At 39.3% G+C, this 23,293-nt stretch overlaps 1 protein-coding gene across 4 annotated transcripts in view; it reads right to left on the bottom strand.

The window, feature by feature from the left end:
* Window positions 1–23,070, bottom strand: part of farp2 (FERM, RhoGEF and pleckstrin domain protein 2) — a 36,435-nt gene extending 13,365 nt beyond the window's left edge. For 2 of the 4 annotated variants that reach the window (XM_084722520.1, XM_084722523.1), the window contains exons 1-13: window positions 22,917–23,067; window positions 22,029–22,262; window positions 13,230–13,334; window positions 10,468–10,510; window positions 10,300–10,378; window positions 9,861–9,958; window positions 8,980–9,094; window positions 6,323–6,470; window positions 6,135–6,230; window positions 5,830–5,993; window positions 5,635–5,703; window positions 5,432–5,489; window positions 4,991–5,261 (exon numbers count right to left, since the gene is read on the bottom strand). In XM_084722520.1, coding sequence (XP_084578646.1) covers window positions 4,991–5,261; window positions 5,432–5,489; window positions 5,635–5,703; window positions 5,830–5,993; window positions 6,135–6,230; window positions 6,323–6,470; window positions 8,980–9,094; window positions 9,861–9,958; window positions 10,300–10,378; window positions 10,468–10,510; window positions 13,230–13,334; window positions 22,029–22,229 — 1,447 coding nt within the window. In that variant the 5' untranslated portion in view covers window positions 22,230–22,262; window positions 22,917–23,067. Of the gene's footprint in view, window positions 1–4,990; window positions 5,262–5,431; window positions 5,490–5,634; window positions 5,704–5,829; window positions 5,994–6,134; window positions 6,231–6,322; window positions 6,471–8,979; window positions 9,095–9,860; window positions 9,959–10,299; window positions 10,379–10,467; window positions 10,511–13,229; window positions 13,335–22,028; window positions 22,263–22,916 lie in introns of all 4 variants that reach the window. The other 2 variants (XM_084722524.1, XM_084722522.1) reach the window with 2 other exon arrangements.
* Window positions 23,071–23,293: the final 223 nt, after the last annotated feature.

Below are 23,293 nucleotides of genomic sequence, written 5' to 3'. Positions count from 1 at the left end.
TAACTTCTCCAGAAGGACGTGTGGTCCACTCATTCAGAATATAAAAGGACTGGCTGAGGAGAGCTCAGGAGTCAACAGAGACCATTTGGAGTATGTTGCTCCTGCATGTGAAACTAATTTCCTGGAGTTTCATTTAGTTTTCAAATTATTTGGAAAATCATGACACAACATTTGAGTTTAACCCCCTAAACCTCATGTGGAAGGAGAAAGAATCCCCTATCTACAGCGCTGCTGTAAGATTTAGGCCCGAAGACAAAGATAAATGATCTGGACCGTGCACAAGCTTTCATTCTGGCCATTAAAGCAATGTGTAACACCACCAGGGTTTCTGTTAAAGCAGGTGAAAGAAATTACATCATCATTGTGTCTTTGATTTCATCCCAAAAAGAATTTTAAGTCTGACATTCATGGTACCCAAAAGTGATTACTTTATTCTTGAGAGTAAAAACATACAAACATTAAGTACAGGTTGTTTATAATAAGTCAATATACATGTTCAGGATTAAGTGTTGATTACTTGATTCCTAAGTGCAGTTAACTTAGCTGGTTATAAGTGTCAGCCCCGTCATTATTAATTAAATGTTTAGTTGAGATGTGGGAAGAATCACATGGCAGAAAAAGAGTCAAGGCAAAAATAAGAAAAAAAAAAGTAATTGAGACAAACCCTTAATTAGACCGACCAACTGTACATGGTCTGTTTAGGTAACTGATGGCACCTGAAACAAAATCATGTTACATAGGGCTGGGCAATATATCGAAAGATGTTAATACTGTGACATAACACTTAATATTGTCTGATCTTAGATTTTCGTGATATGGCATAAGTACTGCCTTTTCCTGGTTTTAAAAGGTGCATTATAGTAAAGTGATGTAATGAACTCACCAGACTGATCTAGCTGTTCTTTTATCATTTGCCTTAACTTGCTCAGTCATTAATGTCCACATTAATGATGATTATTTATCAAAAAACTCATTGGGTAAATATTTTGTGCACCAATAGTCATCCCTACAATATTAATAAATATCAACAGAGGTATTTGGTCAAAAATACTGTGGTATTTGATTTTGTCCATATCGCCCAGCCCTAGTTCCACACTCTTAAACGTGACACAGAAACAACTGTTTCTGGAAAAAATAAAATAAAATAAAAATGGCTACATGCCATCCTTCAAAATGACAATGAGAACCACTGAGTATTTCTCTCTTAATTACTAAAGAGGAACCCTCTTACTTTAAAGCCCCTTAGATGTTGACTGGAAACATCCCAACACTACTGAAAAATAACAGGAACGTACACCTGAGACAACCACGAAAACATGTTGCAGGAAAAGAGTGAAAGTAAGTGCTTTAAGGCACGGCGGTGCAAGACAAAAAGAAGAGCAAACTTTGCAAAAGCCAAGTGAAGTCCGCCTGCAAGCAGATTAAGTGAGTTAAAATGAAAGGAATTTTAAAATCCAACTCGGCAAGTCAAGTTTTGAGGAGAAAATGACATTGATGAATTAACAAAATACTACAGTTTAGATGGATATGACTGCAGTATTAGTTTTCCGTGTTCTACAGAACAAGTAAATTTGTTTTAAGGCAAATTTGACAAGACCAGCCACCACAGATGAATCTCTGGAGGCCTGGAGGGAGGCTTAAAAAAACACAAAACAAAACAAACAAACAAACAAAAAAAAACGCTTTGTGCATGCCAATATGTTAGTGACTGACAACATGACAGCAATCTATCATTCCTATACCAACACTTAAAAACAACAAAACACAAGTCCAGCTAATGTAAAAAAGAAATTCATAGCTAATGTGCAAAAGACCCCCGTTTCCTTCCAACAAACAGAACACCATGAAGTTGGTACCCTGAAACAACTAACACCGATACCCAAAAAACATGTGGAAAAGAGAAAAAACTACATCAGTCTCTAATCGTGTACGGAAGCTTCGATAAAAGCTTTACCTACTATATTCGAAGGGTTTCCAGGAAGTTACAACCATTGATGGTTTCTAATGTTATGATGATAATGATAAGTGCTACATCTAAATGCTCTGCATCCTAAGTTTTAAAAATTAGGAAGTACGACTGTGTCAAAAACTATTATACATGGTTTACTACACAAAGCCTTACAATACATGTAAGATAATACATTCATTTTGTAGAAAGTGGTGTTAACAGTGTACTTAATGGCTCATCAGTACACTGCTTACATTCTTCAACGTAGCTCAGCATAAAGCTAAAATGTTAGTTGGTGTCTATTTTGTTTGGTGAAATGATTTTTATCCTTCAGATATCATGAACCTACTGTGGACTAGTCTGATGTGAAGAATGCTGACAACTACTTCAGCCAGCAGATGTCAGTAAAGCACACAAGTGCAAAGAGAAAAGTGTCTCCATGGCATGTTTGTTTTTAAATACAGGAGGCCTGTGAGGATCACTGAACCTGGACGACTTTCCGTTTTATTTTTACCCTGAGATTAGAGAACGATTAAAGATTACCATCACCATCTACTGGAAAACTCCACACTGCATTAGAAGTACCGTCTAAGAAATGAGAATTTAAAGCCAAATGATGATTATTATTACTACTTGTAATAACAATAGTTGTTAAGTATTTAAGTACTTCGTAATTAAGAGATCACATTTTTCAAGCTTACTTATTGGTCAAAGTTATAGTTAAAATATAGGTAGAAATAAACATAAATCATCATCAACATTACTTACAAATTTCCTTTAGTTAGCTACACCTGTTCCATTAAAGAGGCAGTTTGGATTATTTGAAGCAGGGTTTTGTGAGGTATTATGTGGAACTAATAGTGTATTACCTACAGTAGATGGCGGCCGGCACACCCACAGTTTGGAGAAGCAGAAAGGAGTAGCAGCACAGAGGTTAAGAAATGTACTGCTGTGGACAGGGTTGGCAACAACAGGTATTTTAGACTCTTATGAAAATTAAACAAAAAACAACAAAACACCGTTTTGAGTGCAAGCTATGTTTAGGATAGTTACACCGCTTTTCAGTTACACAGCTTTTCACGACAGGAGATTGCCATTATATAAGCCTAATATCTCTCCAAAACAAACAAACTGTTACTGTTGGTAATACACTTGATTATCATTAAGTACCTCAAACCTCACATGAAATAATCCAAACTATTCCTTAAACTAAAACTATTAAGACAGGTGATCAAATTGGAAGGTGGATGCAGAAAATTATTTTTCTAACATCCTGAGTTAAATTACAATGTATTCAGCAAAAGGCAAGCAAATCTAAAAAGACATTCCTATGCTAATGTGTACATTAGCATTTTAAAGGATGTGAAACGTATTAAAAAGATATAAAGCTACCAAGGAAAAAGCACAAAATGTTTTGCATTTTCTGACATGGTTGAGGGATTATCCAAAAATGCATTATCATTTAGAGCAAACATCTGCTCTAAAAATAGGCTGAATGTTGTAGATAAGACAACTCAAAAAGACAAATGGAGACTATTTCGTTCAAGAATCTTATGAAACTTAAGGCCAAAACTTAATAAGCCAAGTTTCATGAGGCAACAGGAGTGATTTGAAAAACAAAACAAAACAAAAGCACCACAAGCTGACCATGGCAGGGGTACACCAGGTCAAATCTCTGACACAAACAAAAAGAAGAGCGCTGCTGCTGCAGGAAACCAACATATGGAACAGCAGATGTTTTCCTCCACTTCTCAGCAGAGAGAGTTCAAAAAGAAAGCATGTGACATTTAACAAGTGTACACTATAAAAATGTGCATCAACGCAGATGGGAGTATGGTCTGTTGGAAAATAACTCCAAGTACAAACATAAAGAAAGCCGGACACCAGCAGTAAATTTATCAGCTTTACAGCTTCACATGGTGCAGCCATCTTTGTTATCAACTCTTAGAACAAAAGCACAGTGAATGTCGAAAGTGTTGTTGAGACTAAGGTTAAACTGTATTATTAAGGAGTGAATTATGCTGCTGCTACTTATTATCATTATTAATTACAATGTTTAAGTGTTTTCTCTGTAATTTGGACAGCCCCAACAGAGCCCTCAAGTGCTCTAAAAATGTGTGATTTACATTTTAATATGAGGGGATCCAGGGGGGTCTGCAAGTGCCAGGGCCTGCAGGTTGTGGCACTGAAGGAGGAAACCCTCTATTCCACTGCTCCCCATCAGTGGATTACTATAAAACAGGTTCTGCTCAGGAGGAAGGACGCTGTCAGAGCCCCAGTCAGAGTCTGAATCCGAGCTGCCGTTTCCGGAGCCCTCAGTGGCCGTGGGTGGGTAGCTGAGCTGCTCGAGCTGCTCTACCAGGTCACTGAACTGCACAGCAGAGCTGCTCTCAGATCGCACTGAGTATGCTGGGAAGTTGACCATCGAGCTGGCCTCTGACTGGATGTCTGAGCCTGGCAGGCGAAGCGAGGAGGAGTCATTTCCTCCATAACCCACTGACATGGACTCGCCTGCAGAGCTGAGCCCCAGGTTGTCCAGAGAACTGCACTCAGAGCGGTTATTAACCAAGGAGCTAGTCTCAGAATGACCAACAATGCTATCAGGGAAGGGATTAGTGTTCCCATTCAGGTCTTCAATACCCACACTAAAGATCCTGTTTTTGCTGAGGTCAGATCCCTCAACAAAGTCAAACTGATCTACTTTATCATCGAGCCCAAAAGAGAAGGCCTCAGCCCCCCCACCATAAAAGGAAATCTCAGTGGGATCATCATCTATGAACTCCTCTGTGACATGCAGCGGTGAGTTGGACATAGAGAACAAGGGATTCTGTTTTGTACGCAAAAGCTCCGCCTCAAAAGCCTCAGGTGTAAGAACCCCCTTCCTCTTACTTCCACCCCCACCCACTGAGCACCCGGTTCCCCTTCTCCCACCGTGCTCATTATCCTCATTGCCATTTTTGTAGGGCTGTGATTGGGAAGTGCCACTCTCTACACACACAAACATGGGGCTGCAGTGTCCTGCTGCCTGATTGCTAGGGGCACCTTGAAAAGCGTAGTGAGGTGGGGAAGCAGGCTTGACAGGTTCTTCCTTCGGAGGGCTGGGGGGTCTGGTGGCTTGAAGAGGGGACTGAGGCTGCTGCTGTTGGTGCTGCTGCTGCTGGAGAGGTGCTGGAGACTGGCTCAGTGAGGGCAAAGGCTGGGGCTGAGGCTGAAGTTCAGGTCGCGGGAGAATGCTAGATATTTGTGGATAGAAGGACACAGTCGCGGAGGAAGGGGAGCCTGGGGCCCTGAGACTGTCATTGAATGACAAGCTCTGAAAACAAAGTAACAAAGACAGGACGTGGAAAAGACAGAGGGAGGAAAAAGAAAGTGGAAAGAATTTAAAAAAAAGAGGAGAACTGTATTAGTTTATACACTGTAGTATAATACGTGGAAATTTTTGTGTCAGTTGCACAAATGTATCAGCCTTGTAGAGACACTGACCTGTTTTGGCACATCTGTGGCTAGGGAGCGAGCAGACATTCGTATTTTACTGTTCCTCCTGGTTAAGAAACAATTTAATAGCAGAATTATTATGATGAATGCAGTGTGGAAACATTTCTCAGTCAATACTTAAGAAGAATTAGTAAGGCAAACAACTTGTCCTTCCAATAAACAGGGCACAGTCTGTATATGGAAACACACACCTCTGGTATGGCGTTCTCTTTGCTCCATTTTCCCTGACGTACTCCACAAGTTGCTTCTGGGTCCTTCCACTGAGACAAAGAGTTCTGAATTAAAATACTGAATAATTTAAACGTTTCATTGCTCAATAAACCCCAGTTTTCCTCTAAACAAGCATTAAAGATGACATGACTTTGTTTCATGTCAGAATGTAATACCTGTATCTGAAGGAAGAGCCTCTGGTGAAGAGGATAGCTTTGGATTTGGGTTGGGGTTGGTCAAACAATCTGAAAAATGAATGGTATTCCACACAAATCTTCCAAAAGATTTTACATTGGTCTCGACTGGCCATCAAAAACTCAAGTGTGTCCTGATGGGGGCCCTAAAAAAACATAAAGAGAAAGACAGTGATATCACACAGTAAAGCTGGTCTCTTCCACAATGGATGTGAAATCTGTGACATGCAGACAAAATAACATCCAGTTTTCGCAATAAACACATTGATCTCTTCATGAATACATACATGAACCTCTGGGTGGAGCTTGATCAGGAACCGTTTTCTCTTGAAGCTCAGTTTGCGAATCTTGGACCAATTAAAGGTGTTTATTTTTGTGTTGCCCTGGGGTAAAAAGGAGAAATAACATTTCGTCACATTGTTAGAGACTGAGGGTCACGTCCACAACGCAGACAGCTGGTATGAGAGAAAGTCACCTGAAAAACCTGGAGGCCCATATGAGAAACAGCCAGATTGATTTTGGTGCCTTCCCGGTCAGCTGCTGGGTGGAAGCGAACACCATACATCTCCAATTTACGAGCAATTTCCAGGATTTGGAAATCTGATTCAGCTGGAGTCTGGCTGCTGGAAAAGACAATAAAACACATCAACACTTGTGAGTAAGAACATGGTTTTCATTTGAGCAGCATTCAGAATCTGACCTAAACTGAAAAGTCTGATTTCCTCATTAATGCCAAATTTCAGTCATCGTCCTACTGTTTTTTTAGCACTTTGGTTGACTTGGCTGACTATATAATGCTAATATTAATGCTAATATGCAAATGCTAATAATTCTCTGAACATAGCTATGAATCAAAAAAAAGTGTCAAAGTCCCCCCTTATTTATCTTTTACATGGTTTCATTAGACCAAATTATGCAATAAAAGAAATAACCCATTTTAGTCTTGCAGACAACATCCAATTACTTAAATGACTAAAATCCTGTAGATTTCCTTGGTAAGTGAACTAAACAAATTGATGATTCACCTCAGGTCCTTCAGTTAAACCAGGATAAACTAAGAGATACAAATAATAAAGGCAAAAAATTCTGCTCATTTCAACCTGTTGAAAATGTACTGTAAGAATTCGTGTTTTAAGAGCAAAATACTGTCAATGACAAAATGAACTGAAAGGAGAAAAAAGGAACACATCACACCAATGTTTAGGTCTGTGCACTGGTTGGCAGTATGTTACAGAATAGAGTTTAAATGATGCAGATCTCTATAATTTTTTGCTCACCATTATGCACCTTGTACGTACATTCTGAACAATAATCTACAATGCTGAAATATTTAGTTTGATCCTCTCATATACAGTATACAACACAACACCAAAATGCAAGTAAAACAATTGCTTCATTATCCAGTAAGTTTAATAACCACAGATAACCAGACTTTTGGAGCAACAAGTATAGTGTGGAGCCTGGTGTCCGGTTTGCAAGCGTTCCTTTTGATTTAACACATGAAATTCCAACAATGATCGTATCATGACTCGTATCTGGAGTAGTGTGTCCTTAAATCTCTTATAACTTCGAGGATTTCAGAGGCATTATCTAAAACCATGTGATTACAACCAAACAGCATGTTAGGAAGACATATCCATCCAATCATCACCACATTCTAATTTTGTTCATCCGTTAAGCGGCGAAATCTCCTTAGGGCCCTCCCCTGCCCCACTGGCCTTATGGCTAATAGACCGGCCAGAGCAGGGGATTAGGCCAGGGAACTCGCCGCTTGTGCTTCCACGCTGGCAACCAAGGGAAGAGATTAGCAAAGGTCTTTAGAGCCGCCTAATACAGTGGGTTGAAAAGAGCCCGTATTGGCTATAGAATAGTACTGTGCTAACAAGGAGGCTGATGGTGGGAAAAGCGTAGCAAGTGGTTTTGTGAGACTATGGGCTGTGGGATGGGGTAAACCCTCTCATTATAGTTGTTTAGGAAGAACACAGTTGTCACAGTTCAGTTACCTCATCATGGTTAACACTAAACATTTGTGTTTAAAGCCACATTAAAAAGGTGGCACAAACAATGTGCCACTGTTTACAAATTCTAAAAATTGTAATTCATGTGATGCCCTTTGTGGGTTATGAATTTGAGATGGTCTGAAAAGGTTGGAAGCAGCAATGTGTAGTTAATGACTCAACATTTGTGGCTGGTTCAACATTTAGCTAAAAATCTTCTGGAAAAAGTGGCACCAAACTTTAGGCTTGCATAAATCCACATGTCAAAACAATAGATTCACTCAAAGTCTGTATATGTAAGCTCAAGTGAACCTGCATATCATTTTTCACTTCTTACAACAGCTAGTGTTGTCTAATGTCAGGTTGTAGTTCCACAATGATGCCTCTTCTGTTGTGCTGTGGTGATGCTGTTCATTTGTTACTTCCACTGCATTCTTAGAGCAGGGAATAATCACTTTAACCCACAATATTATGGCCCTGCTTGTAGTTTACGAGGTCAAAACTCTAACAGTCCCTGTGCTCAACTGAGCTGTGACCACGTCACAGTAAACTGGCTTAAAACTGGCTTAACATGTGGTCAGGAGTAGAAAGTGATGACCTGCATGTACTCTTGTTACCCTGTTGTTTGTCTACTTACAAAGAAAGAAAAAACCTAAATTATAATACACGGTTTGATTTCAGTCCAAACTTCAAATAAAAACAACTGTACTGAGATGAAAACCATGAAAAAATATGATCAACTGTGCACAAGAGAGTTGAGCAGATGCGCCCAGTCAGCAGCTGTGATAGAACAATCTAGTGACAGCCTGGCACTCAGCTGCTCTGTGTTGTGGCAGGGATGAGACTCTATGCAGCAGTAAATGGTACTTGATTACATATACATAACCACAGCTGGAAGAGATGATGATTTGGGGAAGATGGATCACTCCAGCTTCAGATGAAACTAGTCAACAACCTAACTGATGTTGTTTTGAACGTTTATGTAAGATTCAAATGCTAAGAGTGTCGTGAAGGAAAAGCTGCAACAGGAAATAGAGAGGCAGATTAAAATATCAAAGTAGAAATGCAAATATGATATCATTCAACTTTAGCTCAAGATTAATCAAGGTTTGAGCGAGCAGAGGGAGCGACTTACAGGTGCCTGCGATGGAGCTCCATGATTCTCTCCTGCACCTTCTCTTGGTAAGGCAGCAGCTTGTTCGTCCTCAAGAAGTCCCTGTCTGCTACATCATCATAGTCGCCAACCTCCGCTGTGGTTTAAGGAAGAGTAAAACTTCATTTTTTTTCTTTGCACATTAAGGAAAATGTCTATTAAGCAAGGTCCATTTACTGTGAGTGTGTGCATACTGGAGTTTTAGATCAAAATCACTGGTGAAAAATATCTTTAATTATTAGTTTTATGAGATTAGAATGATGTGCCTGATTCCTTTGGATCTATTAGTTTCTTACAAGACTAAATGTTTGAATATGAAGAATTTATGAATATCTGTCATGGTAATCAAATACAAAAATACAACAGCTGTACCGTGTTCAATATGCACTTCCACTCAGTCACTTTATTAATTACAGCTTGGTAATACAAATGCTGTCCAGTAGTACAACAGTCCTGCAATAAATCCTCCCTTTATGAAGATTATTTTTCAGTTTTTGTTGAAAGAGAGAAACGTGTTGCTTCAACTGTAGGATCATTTTAGATACTACAGTGGTGCTGTTCACTTATACCATGCTACACTGAAGGGCCTTTCTACTATTTTTATCCCATTCATATGTGTGGATAGGCTAAATTACAGAAACTTTGTAGCTTGTGAATCCATGCTTGTGTGTGCATTAGACAGCTTTGACTGAGCACACACACAAACACTCACACTAACAAACAACTTCAATGTTACAACAGATGTTGAAATAAGACATTGAAATGAAGTCATTGAGAGACTTGGATTAATGTGGCACAATATAAAGAATCTCATCTCTATTAGAAATCCAAACCAAATATTGTGTAAAAAGTACTACACCTACACTGTACAAGGTGAGAGGCCAGCAGGGCTCCAGTATTTTCTGTGCAGATCAATCTGCCCTCCATCAGATCTCTTTTCATCTGCAGCGAGAATAAGTACCTGTGAAAAAAAAACAAAACATAAAAGCACAGAGAAGCTTAGTGTCCATCTGTTTAGGTCCAGTAAAAGAAAATGGAGAGAACCAGAGCTTATGATGGATTATCGGAAGTATTTTTCTCAAAGTTAAATGTCATGTAACAGCCCTTCACAAAATGACTCCCTGAATCTCAAACCTTCCATTGAAATTCTACTGAGTTTTTGGAGGGCAGACAAATATTATAAGACCTTGAAAATCATAATTGTGAGCTTCTGAAAAGGGGAAAAAATCTGTGTAGTTTCTAAAGCCCCTCCAACAGACATGAGATATAAGTAATATCCAGTAGGAAATTACAGTCACTGACCTCGTGTACTCCTCCTGCAGCTGACCGGGGTCTGGAGGAAAGAATTTCACGGACAGTCTAAAGAGAGCATTTGCCGGTCCTGAAAAACATGAAAACAGATCATCAGCAGAGCACAAACACGAATCTTCTTTAGGTGCTACTATCGAGCTAATATCTGAGCTCACTTACTTCTGACTTGTTTCACAACAGGTTTTGTGGGTTCCAGCCAAACCTGAAGGAAAGGGGAAACAGTATCATCATCACAATAATGTGAGAACTTTTTACAAAATTTGAGAGGTGCTGACAGCTCTCCCTTAACTGACTCCCTTCCCACATAGTAATTTTACATGGTTTCAGCATCTAGATAACAGTAGAGTGATGTAGCAACATTGTGGGCAAAAACTGGCTTCACTGTTTCGACGCAGGAGCTGCTATTACATCTGGGCCTGATTGTGGAAGGAATGTGTGCAATCCAGACAGATATATTGAGAAATTGGTATCAGCTGATATTTCACTGAATCATTCTCTCGGTTTGTGGTTTCATATGCACTTACGTATGTGTTAAGGCATCGAAATAAATTCATACTAGGGCTGCACAATATGGTAAAAAAAAATAAAGAAAAAAATAACATTGCAATTATTCTGACAGATATGTAATATGATTCAGAAAAGGGGGAATGATGATTTTTATTTTCACTGAAAAGAAAAAGCAAATACTAAAATCATCTGGATGTGACATTTGGTTCCATGATGGTTACAGATACTTAAATGTCCGGATTTGCTGATTTTCCTTGTAGTTCTTCATAGTATGCTCAGTATTTGGGTTTTGGGCTGTTGGTCAAACAAAAAAACTGTTTGGGCATGTCAACTTGGACTCAGCAAAACTTGGAATATTTTGAAATATTTCTTTTTGTTTTCTAGCTGAAATAAGTAATTGTTTAACTGAAAAAAAAACTGTCATAACATATTAGTTGATCTAGAAAATTAAAAAAGTCATTAAGTGATGAAAACATAATATTGACTGGTGTCATTTTTCTTATAATGTTATAGCTGTATGAACAATGGATAGCTTGTTTAAATCTCAGTTAGTTCTCTAAACTTAGATTAGTATCAGGTCCAAACATCCTGCATTTATCCAAACATAGCAAGTGTTACCAAAACATCAGTATGTACTTTTTACTCGGGGCTTACACAGCCTTTTCTGAGTAAAAGTCAAACACTTTGAAAACACTTTCAAGGTACCTAACCATAAATTTCCAGACTCCCAAAGTATTTATTATCACATCTAAATTATTATTATAAATGCAGCTGCAAAAAACAAAGTCTAAAGTATTCTACAGCTGCAATGGTTGGTTGATTCATTGATTAGTTGTCAGCTATTCAATTAATCACCAGTCCTAGGCCAAATTCTCTGATTTCAGCTTCTCAAATGTGAATATTTTCCAGTTTATTCAGTCCTCTGTAGCAGTAAATTGGATATCTTTGGGGTTTGGATAAAACAAGACATAAGAAGATGTCCCGTTGGGCTTTGGAAAAGCATTTACTGACATTTTATGGACCAAACAACTGATCAATTAAATAATAATGAAAATAATTTCTAGTTACAACATTACAGTTTTCCTTTATACCCACAGCATTCAATGCACAGTATATTGTCACTTTGTTAATTGTACCAGCTGTGCATATTAACTTTGATTGCATTATTATTTATTGGTGCTGTTTCATTTTAAATATTTAAAGATTTTGGTTTACAGGAGTGATTGTGTAGATGAACGTATGGAGTCTGAGTATGATGAAAAACAAGCATCTTTCAAGGAATATAGTCAAATTCAAGCATATCCCTAACCTTGAGAACATTAATGGTTAAAAAATTTCCAAACTTTCAAGACATTCTCAAAAACCCTGTTTACTCCACTTATATGTTCATGACTAGAACTGTACTAAAGATGCTCTCATACAATCAGCAAAGCACATAATTTGGGGAAAAACATTAATTCTGTTAATGGAAAAGTGTTGACACCTGGCATGTAGTGAAGGAACCAGGGGACTCACTCATATATAAGCTGTATATTTGAGTTATTTGTCATTAAATGTTCGATGTTAGTTGCATTCAGTGTTGTTTCTAAGTGTCAGTTGGCACACCTAATATTAGCTGAAGCTTCCAGACACCTGTACCTGCTACAGACGCTGGTTTTAAAGTAAAACCGAAAGCTCAACAGTGCAACAATGCCTCTATAGTTTTGTGGTGGAGTAACTCTACTCTTATACATGTGCAGACAAAAGAAAGAAAAACAGCTGCCACAGTAGAAACTATTTGACCTAGATTATCATTTACCTTTTTGGTTAGAGGCACTTAGTTCTTTATATTTTCAGTTGCTGCCAGACTTGCTTTTAAATATAGCACTTAACTTATGTGAAAGCTTCTTCAAAAACAATGCTGCCAAGCAGCTAATGTACTGTGTATATAAATATGCAGTTAGCTTTTTGATGTTCAACAGCGACTTCTCTTTGAAGAAGACATGCAGTACCTTTAATATCTCTTCTCTGTTGCTTTATAAATAACTTGTAGGTGGTCTTGAATTCCACTTATGCTTTTGGAAGAGTAAAACAATGGAAAGTCTGATATTTGTGTATGGGCACTTGTGCCAGACAAGTTAAAAATACTCCTGGATTATACACTGTACACGTCCAGGAAAAACAATACTACATCACTATGTGCACTGCTGCAGAAAGCTAAAGAAGAGCAACCGATCAGTTGAGAAATGACTACGGATTTCATATTGTGGCCTGAGACACGACATGTTGTCATCAAGCTGTGACCTTTGAAATGCTGTCTGACTGCTGTTAAGTGCACTTGATTGACACATAGAATCCATTTGCATGCCACTTCCTGGATATTCGTGGGATGTGTTTCAAAGAGGGGACAAAGACAGAGTTGGTGGTGTACGTACCCAGTTCATCTGCATGTTCTGAAACTCCAGGCCAAAGTAATCACTCTCTATGAGGTTGCCTCTCAGGAAAACCTCAGAGAGGAGGGCCTGTCCAAGCGCTTTTGGCTGAAAGAAAAAACAACAGAGAAAAAGGATTCATTATTTTCATCACTACGTCCACACTGGGATCTTAAATATCCACTGAGGACCAATGGAACGAGAAATTGCATTGTTTTGACTGAAATAGTTTGAAGAACAATATAGCTAATCAACACAAGTGCTAACAGACATTAGCATCAAAAACTCATTTTTGCTGACGTGATGAAGGCCACACTTATGTTCAATACAAGCACAGAATAAACGCTGTCTGTCTGTGTGGTGCAGAAAATATTTGGCATCTGTAAATGATCCACAGTTCATTGTGTGTTTTATGGCTGCCTATGTTCCAGCTGTCGGTTCAAATACTTTCCTCGACTTAGATGAGCAAGTAAACTGCAAAAATGTGTCCTACTGTACATTCACTATTGGACAGAGAGCAGCAAAGTCACACGAGCAGGAAATCTGCCGAAGTTTACCTTCTCAACGCTCTGGGGTTTGTTTTCACTAAACGAAGAACTAATTACTATGTACTAAGAACACACTGCACTTGAGGTTTGAGTCCTGGCCTGTGACTTTTTGAGAAAATTATAGCCTGAAACATCTGGTTGTAATGTAAAATAGTATTTTTAAAAGCCTTATAAAAAGAACTGCTTTGCATCGGCGAAAGTAAAGCACTACAACTCAAACAGTGCCAGGAGATTTACTGCAGCTTGCCTTTTCATTACTTTGATACAATCACATGTTCTGCATTCACAGAATCTATAAATTGCAGGTGAGACTTATTGGCACAACGTCCATAAATTGAGGAATCTACTGTAAAATGCCCTTTTTCCATGCATTTACAGTGTCTGATTACAGCTGATCTCATCCAGAGAGCAGAAAATGGTGTGTTAAAATGCTTTGTCGGGGCTGTCTTTGAATGCAGGCCAAACATACTATGCAGACAGCACCAGTAAGTATTTGAAATGCGTCAGTGGCCAAATGTAAGAAACATTTTGAGGTATTCTGTCTCAGTTTGACTGGTTCAGTGGTGTTCAGTGAATGCCAATTCAACAAAGGGTCAGTGTAATCATATACTGAGCCCTGAGCAGACGGAACAAATGTCTGAAGTGCTTTGTAAACAAAGTTATTAGACCAAAACCAAATCGTCCCTGTGGATTAAGACAATATTTCCATACAATAATCCCTGTTTTTGTAAGTCTCCCCTTAATGTTTACAATGTTGACCACTTTCATTTTGTAATTTAGTGTAAATTCAAAAGTTCAAACTGCGTTAAAGCATATATAGCAATGTTAAATAGTTATGACAAGCCTAATCACTAATCAGACATGGCATTTAAAATATATCCACCTCTTCTGCATCTTCAAAGGTTTCTTTACCAAGCAGTGAAAAATTACAAGGGGTGACTGGTTTGGCAAGAAAACCAGAAACCAACAGCAGATTAGAATAAACTGTTAACAGATTTTTTTCCTTTAGTGCAGTAGTCATAAGCAAACTGCTCTGTGTTGACTGGTGTGCTTTCAGAAGCCCCTCCTTTGTGTTACTCATTAACCCTCTGCAGGAATGTAACACTGCATTCACAGCACTCTCGTCTCGAGGGAGAGTAAGATCCTACTCTGGGACATTCAGTTTTATCTTCCACAGAGATCTGAGAGGGACAGATGACATTTTAACACAGATCTATTTGTTGTGAGACAGCTAGCAACAAGTACATGGTACTGCAACTGTAAATTGCCTTCACATGCTCCTGCATTAATACACAAAAAGTATTCAGTGTAGCGGCCGCAGACAATTATGTACTGGAGCTACCTAATTTAATACCCAGACTAATTTCTACAAGGAATTTCATCACAATTAAGACCAGTGCAAATTATTTCCCATCAAATAGCTTCCTCTTACTGATGACCAAGCTGGATTATCTATGTGAAAAATCAGTTACTGTAATTGTATACACTGTGGGGACACAGTTGTCATGCCACTGCAAAGATACCATCGTTTAGATATGCTTGGCATTGCTGCATTCAGTGGCAATAACAAAAAAGGAGGAGGAGGAGAAATGCCATGTGACAAAGGCCTGATGAGCCAAACCTGAATACAGAGCAACAAAATGACAAAGCATACGTAAACATCATATAAATGAAAGCTGTATACGATCCTGGCCTGGCAGAGGGCACACAGTTGTTGGTTAATTAGGGCTACTAACTAACCATTATTTTCATTATTGCTTAATCTGCAGATCATTTTCTAGATTTATCATTTGGTTCATAAAATGACAAAAAATAGTGTAAAAATGTAAACCTCAGTTTCTCAAGTCAGAAGTAATGTAGATAAGTGCCTTGTTTTCTTGTTTTGTCAGGTTAAAACCAAAATATATTCAATTTCATATGATTTACAAAAGATGAGCGGGAAATCTCCATATTTGAGTGTGAAAACAGCATTTTCTACTATTTTTTGCATTAAAAATTTGCACAACAATGAATCCATTGTCAAAATAACAGCCCATAATTTTTCTCTTGATCATCTTATCATGGCAGCTTCATGGTCAACCTCCCCCCCCCTAATCTTCAATGGTTACCAGAGCTGATATAATTCAAAAATTGTTGTTATGATGATTGATTGATCAAGCCATTTATCACAAATACACATAACAAAAACACTAAGAATTTCCTGGTTCCAGTTGTTGATTTGCTGCTTTTCTCTGTTTTATAGAGCTGCAAATAGAAATATTTGGGATTTGGACCGGTGTTCAGACAATATATGCAACTGAGAGACAGTACCTTCCATGGGTTATTGGAAATTTTAACACGCATTTATAACAATTCTGACATTTTATAGATCAGAAGATTAGACAGCACAAATAGTCACCCCAAAAAATATTGGGAGTGTACCAATAGATGTGATCTGAAAGAATATTCTCTACTGGGTTATAGAAAAGATTTTTGCATTTTGACAATAAAGTCAAAATGTCAAGTTGAAATACCATTTCGACTTTATTCTCAACATAGTATTGCAACTTTATTTTCAACATATTGACTTTATTCTTGAAATGCAAAAAAAAAACTAAACAATGCTTCCACCTCGATTTGTGTTTTCTTATACCTAGCACTAATACTAAAGGTTTTACTTTATTCTTGACATTTCAACTTTAGTTTAAAAAAATCCTTATTGTGGCTGTAACACTCCGTCCTACCCAAACCTGTCTTCAACCATCATATAATTCATCTAAATCCATTCTGCTGTGCGAACAAATGTGTCACAATTCAGTGGGCTGCTGCCTGAGAACCCGTCTGGCTTTTCCAGCTCAGGCACATCTGTGATGTGACAGTGAGTTCACATGCAGTTTTGCAGTTTGTTCACACCAAACTTGTGGTATGGACCGCGGTCTCATCTCTGAGCTTTAACATTAAGGCAGGTCAGTAGGTCACCCAATCAAGCTCTGAAAGCAGCAGGGATTATGACAAACAGATGTTTCTCTGGGAGACAAATCTTCTCCTGTGTGTGTGTGTATGAGAGGGGCACACAAAAGCAGCCAGCTACGAGGGAGCAGGGCTGTCTTTTTATGCACAGAAAACAAAGAAGAAAACACTCAAAAAACACAGGTAACCCAAATATCCTCCCGCCTGATTGTAGTCTAGGGCTTGGGTGTACCTTGTAGGACAGGTTAGGCACGGAACAGAGCAGTTTGATGCTCCCCATGCATGGCGCACTAGAAGAACCTCCTACTGACAGCAGGGGTGTGTTGGGGCTTGTATCTGGCACAGTGGGATGTACATTGTTTAGACCTTGCCACCAGGAGATTTCCTGCTGACATACGTTTTAAAGCTCTGCACACCAGTGGCCACTTTCACGAGTGTGTGAAGAGACATTTCAAGGATCAACTTTCATTTTAAAGAACTAGTGCTGAATTCTTCTCTCTACCTGGCGTCAGTACATACATGTGGGACAGTTGGCCAGTGTGTTTGTTGGCAGATAAACACGACTGCATAGTGGTAATCAGGATCAGGTGTTTTAGTATGCCTTCTGCTCAGGTCATCTGTGTAACCCAGATACTTTCCAAACTAAGCCTGCCCTGTACAACACCTGAGCTAGGTGGGACCTCCTTGAGTGGCAGCCAATTATTCCCAAAGGCAAATAAGTAACAACAGGAGGGATCAGGACTGTGCAGAGCCAAACAGGGGACCGTTTCAGATGTTAAACAAGTCCTTCTAGGCACAGCCATTAGATGAGCTACTTCAGTACACAGTGGGACAGTGTGAGTGCTTTGTACAGATGAGAGCCGAGTGCTCAGCTGTAGTGGTTGTAATGAAGAGCATGAGTACTTCTTTTTGGAGCATGCACAAAACACACATGCCCAATTCAGCTCTATTACACAGACATTATACCCAACTATACTAGTTTGATATGACTTTAATTACAGAAAGCTCATGACAGCATTAAAAGACTATGAAACACCAGTAAAAATATTTGGACTAACAGACAAAAGCACTAACACACAAGTTACATGAGTTCCATCATTCTGAACTGACAAAATCAAAACGGGATCTCTGCTAGAGGCCAGTGGTTGAAATTCCAAACTTTTCGGCAGGGCTTCACTCCTGAGTGTGTCCCCTCCCCCACCACCCCAGCTCAAACTTTGTACTGGCCATGACTGCTCCCTCTGAACTGCTCTTTTAACACCAGAGGCTGCCCCTCTGTCTCCCCCCTCCAACCCACTCAGTTGTCAACCTTGCTATTTATGTGCTTGTTTGCTAACACTAAAGCAAAGGCTGCCCAGACTTCCTCCCACCGATGCCCTGACTGTACTGCATTTTCACACAGCTAGGTCCCACATCTCACCCTCGGCCCTTTTTGCGAGTTTCGAGCTGGAAGTTCAGGCCAGCAAAGGGGCTGGCTTTGCTGGGATAAAAGGAGCCTGTGTTTCCCCTGCCCTGTCGGCCCTGCCTCCTTGTCCAGAAACCACAAGGCTGAGCTTTCTCCTGTGCTGGCTGTGGGAGGAGCCTCTGTGGACGAGAGCCATGCAAGCAAATGTCTGCTGACGATGACCATGCGAGGTACCTGCAGGCCACAGATCAAAGCACACGCGCTCTGATCTGATTTGTCTGTTGTCAGTGCAGACTAAAGACATTATGCGACCATAAATACACGTGTTCTCCTGCACCATATGTTATGCACAGTTTTCCACCATCACAAGATCAAAACTGTAGTGCATTTTCAGGTTAGATATTATGCAGCATGACAAAGCCAGGAGCACATTTGTCCAAATGTTGCTCAGAATTTTAAACTTTAATGCGATACTAGTGTTAAAAAATGATACCTCTTTCAATACCTCAGCAAAAACAAACAAGTCACCAACCTTTGCTATCAAAAAAGCCATTTTGCCCCAGAAAGAAAAAAAATCTGTTTAGAACTATTAAAATGTCTACTTTCCTGAGAATCTTCTTTTTTGGATTTGGCATTCATGGCTAGCCTATGAAAACTCGAGCATAATTGAGGCGCTGAGCCACAGACGTCAGCTATGACGCACATTCTAGTTGACAAAGTATTATATTCTTTCTTTAATTTGTTGTATAGGCTATAAATGTTTACACTTGGAGAGTGTAAGAATCATTTTAGGCCTGCAACAACAATAAACGAAAAAATATATGTTATAAAAGAACCACTACTCATTTCCATATAAGTTTTTGTCAAAGCCAGGTTGAACCACTGGTTAGGGGCAAAAGAGCCGAAGGTTGTTGACACTCATCTTTGGTACACAAAATAGGATCATTCTCTTTTTTTCCCCCCCATTAACAACCTGCATGGTGCTGATACAGTAAAAGACAATATACACTGTGTGGTTTCACTATGCTGCAAGCCAAATTTCAGATAGGACAATAAAAACTGAATGAGCACTTAGCTCTGTTTTTCTATGGCTTTGGTACTTCTGATACTATAATTAACGGATATCATATCATTTTGAACATGTGGCATTGAAAAAGTATCAATATTCCTACTTGTGTACAAGAGGGCAGAATTTCAACACATTTTGGAAGTGAGGGTGTTTACGCTTCACTGCACAGTACACAGTGAGAGTGGCAGGTAATGGCAGATTATAAAGACTGTACACAAAGGTATTTGAGCAGCTGAGCAACCAAAATGCCACAATGAGGGGAGGCAGTTGCTTGAAGGCCACAACCATTTCAAACATTCAACACTGCAATTTTGTGTCTATTTTTGCATACAGTACTATGTACAAGGGAAAAACTACAATTACACTGTAGGAAAGGTTTAGCTGCCTCATTCATTTTTCTGTGAAAGGATCTCTGGTCACACTAGACACTAAAACTGCAAGGATTAGCCAATCAATCAGTTAATTGTTAACTATTTAGTAACCACCAACTATTTTGATAACTGATCAAAATAGCTGGTTTTGAATCATTTAAGAAACAATTCTCTGATTTCAACCACTCAAATGTGAATATTTTCTGGTTTCTTTAGTCTTCTAAACTGAAGAGCTTTTTCACCATTATCTGGCATTCTATGGACCGAACAACTAATTGATCAAGTGAGAAAATGGTCAACAGATTAATCCATATTGTTAATTGCAACTCTAATAGACATAAATGTATTAATGATGCAGCAACACTGGCAGTTCTTTGTAAGTGGAAATTACACATAAGTCATGTAGCGGATGTGAAGCTCTGCAGGATTCTGTACATAGACAAGTACTGTCCTCCCCCAGCCCACGACTCCACAGTATGAATGGGAAGAAATATTAAACAATGTTGGAACAGTGTTGAACAACAGATCCTCTCAGAGGCCATCTTGTCCTCAACAAACTGCAGTCTGCTTGACAACAGGATTGCCGTCATTCCCCTTTTGCAGCCATGTATTTCTGTCTGCCATCTCCTATCGACGCCACGTCCAGAGCTCACTTTGAACTCTGCAGGCCAAGTTCAGTTGTCTCCCAGTATATAAGGCTAAATATCTTCCTAAAACTGACACAAAAGTTTATTTTCCTCCAGACGGAGCAGTGCAGGGATCCACTTCCATACAAATTAAACTCGTGTCTGTCACATTCTATTAGCTCAAGACTTTGAGACAACATATGGTGCATAAGATTATGAAATGTCTGTCTCAGCAGTGCCCCCAGTCTACACCTGCCATAACAGTTACTGTTGTGGCTACGTAAGGATTTAATGGAAGAGTGGATATACAAATTAATTACACTAACCTATTTTAAAAGAATGAGAAGCCCACAAGTCCAACTATATTTCAATTCAAATCAAAAATCCTCCATTAATCAGTCATTGACTTGGTTGTTTATCCATTGTGGAGACTCCACTTTGATTTTTCCCCCTCCACAGAAAAGACAGGAAACTTGCTCTGATATAGTGGCTTCCTTATTGCTTCCTATTTGCCTTCTGAATGACTCCAGCAGCAACTTGGCAAGTAAACACGGGAAAGCACTGTAATAGAGTGCATCAAAAAGTTTGTGCAAAGCAACTGCCAATCTTTAAAAAAGGATCAATATCTCTGTAATGCAATTAGAACGAAAAGAAAGACCAACACCTATCACTCTTGGATATAGATTCATGTTAAATTGTAGCTCATGATTTTAAAATTTCAGTGTAATTTGTGCAGCCCTGCATGTGTCTGTATTACTTTAAAATTCTGTATTGCATAAATGACACACTGAAGGCACTTTGCATGTTTGAACGATCTTGGTGTAAACCCACATGCATCATGCTTTATAATACTGCTGAAGAACGCAATGTTTCTGACTGTGATGAAAGGAATGATCACTCATAGCCCCAAACAGATGGCCCTGCCCTACACCTGGCAACACTGCAACCAGATGAACAAGCTGGAAGATCAATATCAACAATAATCTGGTGAACAATAATTTTACTTAAGTCTTTTGATCAATAAAAATGGCAATATGCTGAGTTATGTGTTTACTTTTTTATCCAGCGAGACATTTAGACAATAATAATAAAACTTAACATTTTCATAAACCTGACATTTTCACATCAGTGTTAATTAAATTTTACTCTGACTAACAGATGGAGGCTTATCCAAAAACTGCAAATCTAATCCTGATCTTGTGATATTTTGATCAGAACAATCCTATCTGAAAATTCTTTGAAAAACCAGGACAAAACCTATAATATCAAATTTATCTGGAATAGCAAAACAGGATAACAAAATCTGGAAAATTCTGAGGTAGATTAAAGTTTTTTTTCCATTATGTAGACTTTCAGACCTACTGTGATTTACATATTACAGCATGCTCAGCACAGATTGATCATTCAAAGTGGACTGTTTCTGTTTTCTTTAAACACACAGACATGAAAATAAAAATAAAAAATACATCTGTTTGTTCCTGTGAACATATTCACAGCTAGAGTGCTGAATGGCCATGTTATCTACCTCCTTGATAGTTTGTCAAGGCTTATGAACGGGAAATATAACTACCACTTCTTGGCTCTTTATCAGAGCTAAGACACTAAAAAGTACCCTGGTGAGTTACACTAAGTTGCCGAAATAAGAAGCCTTAAGGAGGAAGGGATTTCAGCGCCAAAGCCATGTGGCAGCTGTCACAAACCCAAGCCACACGCAAGCTGGGCATACCCATGACTATAAGGCAAGATGTATCCTGCTGTGTGACAAACTGCAGACTTATCACGGTGTAAATAAAAGAGGGATGTGAGGCTGTGCTGCAGACGAGGAGAAACTTACATCTATATCAAAGAACTCCTGGGAGTCGTCCAGCCCCTGCACGCGGATTTGTAGTCCTCGCCCATGGCTTTTGCTCCCGCTGACCATGTTGCCACTGAGACTCTGGCCTGGTTCCAAAGTGCTGATACCAGCATTGAACTGGGCTCCCAGCCTGGTGCCTGGGGTCTGCAGGACCCGGTATGAACCTTCAATCTCCCCCATTACTGATCCCAGTAGCTCCCCCCCACCTCACTCCTGCAAACACAGAGGAAAGCAGCATTAAAGTTAAGAAAAATCCAACATGATGAATCTTTTGCGGTTGAATGCCTGGGGTTAGTAAACCTGTCATGAGACGTTTGAGTGTTGTAGGTGGACTTTGTTAATGATGTCTGGTTCAGCATAGTTTCTGCATGTTTCATTCCAAAAAGTCTGTCTGAGAGCTGAGGCTCATTCATAATACGTGTCTCACACACTTTGACTTTTCTCAGACGAAAAGCTAATATTCACTTAAGCCATCTGTGTGGCGTCCAACAACTGTGTATGTTGAACGCTACTACAGAAAACTACAAAAAGAAACGACGGCGTACCGATTTGGCGTTTCTGAGCGTGACGTTACGGTGCATGTGGGCCTAACTGGGTCAGTAACACTCGAGTGAAGCAGTTACCAACACTTTTAAAGCCCGAAAAACAAACGAAACGACTTCCACGAAGTCACACTAAACCAATTAAAATATTTAAGCAGAGGTTTATTCCTTTCAGAGAGAGGGAGCTCAGTGGACGCTAGTTTTCCGACGAGAAGCGAGCCGAAGTATTAATGCGCTTAACCGAGCTTTCGCTCCGAAAAAGTCGTCACACTTGAACAGTTTACTATGATAATACGCTCAAAAATTATCATAATATTAAACTTACCGTTTTGGCCGTGTCGAAACTAAACGCTAAAAGTTTGTTACGCCGAGGACACTACTCCAGTCCATGGTCGTCGCCGTCCAGCGGAGTGCACTCTCTGACTAGTTTGTCATTGGCTGAAGCAGTCTCGCTCGTCTTACCATTGGTTCAAATGTGGCTGAGGATTCTAGGCTGAGGAGGAAGATTTACCTTCCTCTGCTTTAAATAGCCTGCATGGATGGAGAATAAACTTGTCCGCCTGAGAAATTACATGTTGTGAAGTTTTAATAAGGCCTCTTGGAAAGTTTTTAAAAAAGTTTATGGTATACTGTACGTGTGTTTAATCTACAGACTAATGGTTGTCAACAACAAGAGGGAATAAAGTGATTTTTTTTTATCTG

This window comes from Lutjanus erythropterus, chromosome 7 (assembly GCF_056507025.1).
Source record: "Lutjanus erythropterus isolate fLutEry1 chromosome 7, fLutEry1.hap2, whole genome shotgun sequence".
Classification (NCBI taxonomy): domain Eukaryota; kingdom Metazoa; phylum Chordata; class Actinopteri; order Lutjaniformes; family Lutjanidae; genus Lutjanus; species Lutjanus erythropterus.
This window is presented reverse-complemented; position numbering and strand designations above follow the sequence as displayed.